Raw genomic sequence first — 8528 nt, 5'->3', positions numbered from 1 at the left:
CATACAGATGGCCAAGAGATACATGAAAAGATGCTCAACATCACTAATCATCAGGAAAATGCAAATCAAAAACCACAAAGCCTTACACCTGTCAGAATGGCTATCATCAAAAAGGCAACAGATAACAAATATTGGCCAGGATGTGGAGATAAGGGAACCCTTGTGCACTGTTGGTGGGAATATAAATTGGTGCAGCCACTATGGAAAACAGTATGGAGGTTCCTCAAAAAACTAAAAATAGATCTATCATATGATCCAGCAATCCCACTCCTGGGTATATATCTGAAGAAAATGAAAATAGTAATTCAAAAAGATACATGTACCCCGATGTTCATAGCAGCATTATTTACAATAGCCAAGACATGGAAACAACTGAAACATCCATTAATAGATGAATGGATAAAGAAGCCACACACACACACACATCCATATACATACACAGACTGGAATATTAGCCATAAAAATGAAATCTTGTCATTTGTGATGAGATGGATGGACCTAGAGGGTATTATGCTAAGTGAAATATGTCATGGAAAAACAAATACCATATGATTTCACTTATATGTAGAATCTAAGAAAAAAAACAAATGAACAAACATTACAGAAACAGAGTCATAGATACAGAGAATAAACGGTCTGGTTGCCAGATTTGCGGGGGGTTGGGGGGCGGTGGGTGAAACAGGTGAGGGAGATTAAGAGATACAAACTTCCAATTATAAAATGAGTGACAGGGATGAAATGTACAGCATGGGGAATATAGTCAATAAAATTGTAATAACTTTGTATGGGTAACTAGTCTTATTGTGGAGATCATTTTGTAATGTATAGAAATATCAAATCACTATGTTCTAACATAACTAACATAGTATAGTATGTAAATTATACTTCAATTAAAAAAAGGTACTTTATTTTTATGGAAAGATATCTCTGACAAATTAGTAAGTTAAAATAATTGTGATTTTTTTTTTGAATTTAATGGTTTATTATGATTTATAAGTCTCATTTTAAAAACATCAGTCCATCAAACCATGTAGAAATAAGTATGCAAAAAGTCTGCAAAACAAAAACATACTTCAAACATGTTTAAGTAGAGAGGTTATCTGAAATTCCAGATTTTCAGTCACTTCATTGTTATGCAATGGCAGCCAAGTAATCCTTAACTTCAGTTGGAGTCAGCCTCCTAAATCCAGCTTCATTGCAGATTCCAACTTCTATGTTATCTTATGTCATCTGCCCTTCAAAGCTTTCCTTTAGGGTTAATATGGCTGTATGAATGGCATCTTCAAGTTCCAGATCTTCATTATATCTTTTCTCAAGGAAAGTTTTCCCATTCACATAGTTCTTTCCCATTGCTGTGGCTTTCCAGGCAAAGTAAGCTCCAGATGGGTCTGACTGAAATAAATATGGTCGCCCCTCATTCCAACCACAAATAAGTAAAGAAACTCCAAATGGACGAACACCACCTGACTGAGTGTATTCTTGCATCACGGAAGCTACTCTGTGTACCAGCTGAGCTGTGGGAATGGGTTCTTGATAAACGAGATAGTGTTGTTGAGCTAGTTTTCGAGCTCTGTGCACAAGCACTGTGTAATCTGGGCCCATGCCGCTATACACCAAACCTATATGCTTGGTGATTGGTTCCACTTTGTGGACACTTCGCTCGTCATACAAAATGGATTTCTGTTTCTTCTCAGTTGCCAAGACCACACCATTTGCAGCTTTAATTCCCACTGAAGGGGCTCCTCCAGCTACAGCAGCCAAAGCATATTCAATCTGGACAAGTTTACCAGATGGGCTGAATGTAGTCAGCGAAAAGCTGTAACCACGCTCCGCCATCTTTACCCGAAGACCCAGTGCACAGAAAATCTTAAATAATGTGAATCCATATATATAAAATTGTTTTTATATATGTATGTGGGCAGAAGGAATATTGAATAACATCTTAGCAGTGCTTTTTTCAAGTGATTTTTATTTTTGTTTTGGTATTTTGCTGTGTAATTTAAATGCTTGTACAATGAGCATGCCTCATTAAAATTCCTAACAATACTTAAAACCTGCTTGGTCCTACTGATCAAGTGTTTGTATCACCATCTAAACGAGGTAGCATGTTAAGTGGGTGGAAAGGACTGGACATTGTTTTTATAGAACATCTATTAAGTTCAACTTGATATACACCGTGACATTAGGTGATAGGGATACAGATAAGTGTCTTTGTTGCTAGGAGCTTAAAGTCTAGAATAATTCCAAAGTGATATTTTATCAAGTAGGTCTGCAGTTCTGTGACATGGAGTATGTAAGTACCTGCCAAGCTTTTATGATGGCATGTGTATTCAAATTTGTCATTTTACCTTGAGTGTTTACCCACATGTGAATGGAAAATCCGTGAGTGCTTCACTTTGAAGGAGATATTTTGGCACAATTTTATGGACCTCCAGAATCATTTAACTGAGTGTTGCTAACAGTTTTGGCACTTATTTTTAAAAGGAGCTAGCAATTTCTTTCATTGGCAATTCATTAGGTAGCCTAACCACCTGCAATTTAAATCTGGTAGCATGGACCCTGAGTCTTCTCCATGGCAATGCTGGAAAGTTGGGATGCATTTTCTAGGAGAAAAAGTCATTTATTAGCTTCGCAAATAAAATGAGTGCTTAGTCATTCCTTCACCCAGTTTTTCTTTATCTGACGTGGATGTTTTCCTCTAGCATCATCATATTGTTGTTGTTCTTTTTAATAGATCTTTATTGGAGTATAATTGCTTCACAATACTGTGTTAGTTCTGTTGTACAACAAAGTGAATTAGCCATATGCATACATATATCCCCATATCCCCTCCCTCTTTAGCTTCCCTCCCATCCTCCCTATCCCACCTCTCTAGGTCATCGCAAAGCACCGAGCTGATGTCCCTGTGCTATGCTGCTGCTTCCCACTAGCTATCTGTTTTACATTTGGTAGTGTATATATGTTGATGCTACTCTCACTTCATCCCAGCTTCCCCTCCCCACACTGTGTCCTCAAGTCCATTCTCTATGGCTTTGTCTTTATTCCTGCCCTCTCACTAGGTTCATCAGTACCATTTTTTTTTTTTTTTTAGATTCCATATATATGTGTTAGCATACGGTATTTATTTTTCCCTTTCTGACTTACTTCGCTCTATATTGACAGACTCTAGGTCCATCCACCTCACTACAAATAACTCAATTTCGTTTCTTTTTTTTAAAATTAATTAATTAATTAATTAATTAATTAATTTATGGCTGTGTTGGGTCTTCCTTTCTGTGCGAGGGCTTTCTCCAGTTGTGGCAAGCGGGGGCCACTCTTCATCGCGGTGCACGGGCCTCTCACTATCGCGGCCTCTCTGCACAGGCTCTAGACGCGCAGGCTCAGTAATTGTGGCTCACGGGCCCAGCTGCTCTGTGGCATGTGGGATCCTCCCAGACCAGGGCTCGAACCCGTGTCCCCTGCATTAGCAGGCAGACTCTCAACCACTGCGCCACCAGGGAAGCCCTCGTTTCTTTTTATGGCTGAGTAATATTCCATTGTATATATGTGCCACATCTTCTTTATCCATTCATCTGTCGATGGACATTTAGGTTGCTTCCATGTCCTGGCTATTGTAAATAGTGCTGCAATGAACATTGTGGTACATGTCTCTTTTTGAATTATGTTTTTCTCAGGGTATATGCCCAGTAGTGGGATTGCTGGGTCATATGTTAGTTCTATTTTTAGTTTTTTAAGGCACCCCCATACTGTTCTTCATAGTAGCTGTATCAGTTTACATTCCCACCGACAGTGCAGGAGGGTTCCCTTTTCACCACAACCTTTCCAGCATTTGTTTCTAGATTTTTTGATACTGGCCATTCTGACCAGTGTGAGGTGATACCTCATTGTAGTTTTGATTTGCATTTCTCTAATAATTAGTGATGTTGAGCATCTTTTCATGTGCCTCTTGGCTATCTGTATGTCTTCTTTGGTGAAATGTCTAGGTCTTCTGTCCATTTTTTAATTAAATTGTTTGTTTTTTGATATTGAGCTCCATGAGCTGTTTGTATATTTTGGAGATTAATCCTTTGTCCATTGTTTCATTTGCAAATATTTTCTCCCATTCTGAGCATTGTCATTTTGTCATCTTTATGGTTTCCTTTGCTGTGCAAAAGCTTTTAAGTTTAATTAGGTCCCATTTGTTTATTTTTGTTTTTATTTCCATTACTCTAGGAGGTGGGTCAGAAAAGACCTTGCTGTGGTTTATGTCAAAGAGTGTTTTTCCTGTGATTTCCTCTAAGAGTTTTGTAGTGTCTGGTCTTACATTTAGGTCTTTAATCCATTTGGAGTTTATTTTTGTGTATGGCATTAATCCTTTGTCTGTTGCTTCATTTGCAAATATTTTCTCCCATTCTGAGGGTTGTCTTTTGGACTTGCTTATGGTTTTCTTTGCTGTGCAAAAGCTTTTGTTTCATTAGGTCCCATTTGTTTATTTTTGTTTTTATTTCCATTTCTCTAGGACCTGGGTCAAAAAGGATCTTGCTGTGATTTATGTCATAGAGTGTTCTGCCTATGTTTTCCTCTAAGAGTTTGATAGTGTCTGGCCTTACACTTAGGTCTCTAATCCATTTTGAGTTTATTTTTGTGTATGGTGTCAGGGAGTGTTCTAATTTCATTCTTTTACATGTAGCTGTCCAGTTTTCCCAGCACCACTTATTGAAGAGGCTGTCTTTTCTCCATTATATGTTCTTCCCTTCTTTGTCATAAATTAGGTGACCATATGTATGTGGGTTTATCTCTGGGCTTCCTATCCTGTAACATTGATCTATATTTCTGTTTTTGTGCCAGTACCATACTGTCTTGATTACTGTAGCTTTGTAGTATAGTTTGAAGTTGGGGCGCCTGATTCCTCCAGATTTGTTTTTCTTTCTCAAGATTGCTTTGGCTATTTGGCATCTTTTGTGTTTGCATACGAATTGTAAAATTTTTTGTTTTAATTCTGTGAAGAATGCTATTGGTAGTTTGATAGGGATTGCACTGAATCTGTAGATTGCTTTAGGTAGTATAGTCATTTTCACAACATTGGTCCTTCCAATCCAAGAACATGGTATATTTCTCCATCTGTTTATGTCATCTTTGATTTCTTTCATCAGTGTTTTATAGTTTTCTGAGTACAAGTCTTTCACCTCCTTAGGTAGGCTTATTCCTAGGTATTTTATTCTTTTTGTTGCGATGGTAAATGGGATTGTTTCCTTAATTTCTCTTTCTGATTTTTCGTTATTAGTGTATAGGAATCCCAGAGATTTCTGTGCATTAATTTTGCATCCTGCAACCTTACCAAATTCATTGATTAGTTCTACTAGTTTTCTTGTGGCATCTTTAGGATTTTCATGTCATCTGCAAGCAGTGACAGTTTTACTTCTTCTTTTCCAATTTGTATTCCTTTTATTTCTTTTTCTTCTCTGATTGCCGTGCCTAGGACTTCCAAAACTATGTTAAATAAGAGTGATGAGAGTGGACATCCTTGTCTTGTTCCTGATCTTAGTGGAAATGCTTTCAGTTTTTCACCACTGAGTATGATGTTTGCTGTGGGTTTGTCATGTATGGCCTTTATTATGTTGAGGTGGCTTCCCTCTATACCCATTTTCTGGAGAGTTTTTATCATAAATGGGTGTTGAATTTTGTCAAGCTTTTTCTGCATCTATTGTGATGATCTTATGGTTTTTATTGCTTAATTTGTTAATCTGGTGTATCACATTTGCTTGATTTGCATATATTGAAGAATCCTTGCATCCCTGGGATAAATCCCACTTGATCATGGTGTACGATCCTTTTAAATGTTGTTGGATTCTGTTTGCTAGTATTTTGTTCAGGATTTTTGCATCTATGTTCGTCAGTGATATTGGTTTATAGTTTTCTTTTTTGTGATATCTTTGTCTGATTTTGGTATCAGGGTGATGGTGGCTTCGTAGAATGAATTTGGGAGTGTTCCTCCCAATGCAGTTTTTTGGAAGAGTTTGAGAAGGATCAGTGTTAGCTCTTCTCTCAATGTTTGATAGAAATCGCCTGTGAAGCCATCTGATCCTGGACTTTTGTTTGTTGGAAGATTTTTAATTACAGTTTCATTTTCATTACTTGTTATAACTGTGTTTATATTTTCTGATTCTTCCTGGTTCAGACTTGGAAAATTGTACCTTTCCAAGAATTTGTCCATTTCTTCATGGTTGTCCATTTTATCGGCATATAGTTGTTTGTAGTGTCTCTTATAATCCTTTGTATTTCTGCGGTGTCAGGTATAATTTATCCCTTTTCATTTCTAATTTTATTGATTTGCGTCCTCTCCCGTTTTTTATGTATGAGTCTGGCTAAGGGTTGATCAATTTTGTTTATCTTCTCAAAGAACCACCTTTTAGTTTCATTGATCTTTGCTATTGTTTTCTTTGTTTCTGCTTCATTTATTTCTGCTCTGATCTTTATGATTTCTTTCCTTCTACTGACTTTAGGTTTTCTTTGTTCTTCTTTCTCTAGGTGCTTCAGGTGTTGTGTTAGATCGTTTATTTGAGATTTTTCTTGTTTCTTGAGGTGAGATTGAATTGGTATAAACTTCCCTCTTAGAACTGCTTTTGCTGCATCCCACAGGTTTTGGATCGTGTTTTTGTTGTCATTTGTTTCTATGTATTTTTTATTTTCTTTGATTTCTTCAGTGACCTCTTGGTTACTTAGTAGCACACTGTTTAGCCTCCATGTAGCTGTGGTTTTTTCCTGTAATTTCCTGTAATTGATTTCCAATCTCATAGTGCTGTGGTCAGAAAAGCTGCTTGATACAATTTCAACTTACTTAAATTTTCTGAGGCTTGGTTTGTGACCCAAGATGTGATCTATCCTGGAGAATGTTCTGTGTGCACTTGAGAAGAAAGTGTATTCTGCCACTTTCAGGTGGAATGTTCTATAAATATGAATTAAATCTGTCTGGTCTAATGTGTCAGTTAAAGCTTGTGTTTCCTTATTTATTTTCTGTTTGGATGATCTGTCCGTTTGTGTAAGTGGGGTGTTAAAGTCCCCTACAATTATTGTGTTACTGTTGATTTCCCCTTACATGGTTGTTAGCATTTGCCTTATGTATTGAGGTGCTCCTACGTTGGGTGCATAAACATTTATAATTGTTATATCTTCTTCCTGGATTGGTCCCTTGATCATTACGTAGTGTCCTTCCTTATCTCTTGTAACAGTCTTTATTTTAAAGTCTATTTTATCTAATACGAGTGTCGCTGCTCCAGCTTTCTTTTGATTTCCATTTGCATGGAATATTCTTTTCTATCCCTTCACTTTCAGTCTGTATGTGTCCCTAGGTCTGAAGTGGGTCTCTTGCAGACAGCCTGTATATGGGTCTTGTTTTTGTATCCATTCAGGCAGTCTGTGTCTTTTGGTTGGGGTATTTAATCCATTTACATTAAGGTTATTATCCATATGTATGTTCCTATTACCATTTTCTTAATTGTTTTGGGTTTGTTTTTGCGGGTCTTTTTCTTCTGTTGTGTTTCCCACCTAGAGAAGTTTCTTTAGCATTTGTTGTAAAGCTGGTTTGTTGGTGCTGAATTCTCTTAGCTTTTGCTTGTCTGAAAACCTTTTGATTTCTCTGTCGAATCTGAATGAGATCCTTGCTGCGTAGAGTAATCTTGGTTGTAGGTTTTTCTCTTTCATCACTTTAAGTATATCCTGCCACTCTCTTCTGGCCTGCAGAGTTTCTGCTGAAAAATCAGCTGGTAACCTTATGGGGATCCCTTTGTATGTTATTTTTTGTTTTTTCCCTTGCTGCTTTTAATATTTTTTCTTTGAATTTAATTTTTGTTAGTTTGATTAATATGTGTCTTGGTGTGTTTCTCCTAGCGTTTATTCTATATGGGACTCTCTGTGCTTTCTGGGCTTGGGTGACTATTTCCTTTCCCACGTTAGGGATGTTTTCCACTATAATCTCTTCAAATATTTTCTCAGTCCCTTTCTTTTTCTCTTCTTCTTCTGGGACCCCTATAGTTCGAATGTTGGTGTGTTTAGTGTTGTCCCAGAGGTCTCTGAGATTGTCTTCAATTCTTCTCATTCTTTTTTCTTGATTCTGCTCCTCGGCAGTTATTTCCACCATTTTGTCTTCCAGCTCACTTATTTGTTCTTCTGCCTCAGTTATTCTGTTATTGATTCCTTCTAGTGTATTTTTCATTTCAGTTATTGTGTTGTTCATCTCTGTTTGTTTGTTCTTTAGTTCTTCTAGATCTTTGTTAAACATTTCTTGAATTTTCTCAATCTGTGCCTCCAATCTATTTCTGAGATTCTGGATCATCTTTACTGTCATTACTCTGAATTCTTTTTCAGGTAGGTTGTCTGTCTCCTCTTCATTTATTTATTCTTGTAGGTTTTTACCTGGCTCCTTCATCTGTGATATATTTTTTTGCTGTCTCATTTTTTTCCCCCTTTTTTTTATGAGATTTATGAGTGAGATTGTGTTCTTGTCTTACTGGTTGTTTGGTCTGAGGCTTCCAACATTGGAGTTTGTAGGC

At 37.0% G+C, this 8528-nt stretch overlaps 1 protein-coding gene across 1 annotated transcript; it reads right to left on the bottom strand.

Moving 5' to 3' along the window:
- Positions 1-1019: 1019 nt before the first annotated feature.
- On the bottom strand, positions 1020-1851 carry LOC133093705 (proteasome subunit alpha type-2-like). The gene has a single exon (XM_061193678.1). The coding sequence runs from the start codon at positions 1834-1836 to the stop codon at positions 1222-1224; it is 615 nt and encodes a 204-aa protein (XP_061049661.1). The 5' UTR covers positions 1837-1851; the 3' UTR covers positions 1020-1221.
- Positions 1852-8528: the final 6677 nt, after the last annotated feature.

This window comes from Eubalaena glacialis, chromosome 6, assembly GCF_028564815.1.
Source record: "Eubalaena glacialis isolate mEubGla1 chromosome 6, mEubGla1.1.hap2.+ XY, whole genome shotgun sequence".
Taxonomy (NCBI): Eukaryota; Metazoa; Chordata; class Mammalia; order Artiodactyla; family Balaenidae; genus Eubalaena; species Eubalaena glacialis.
Note: the sequence above shows the minus strand (reverse complement) of the source record. Positions and strands in the feature narration are given on the sequence as shown.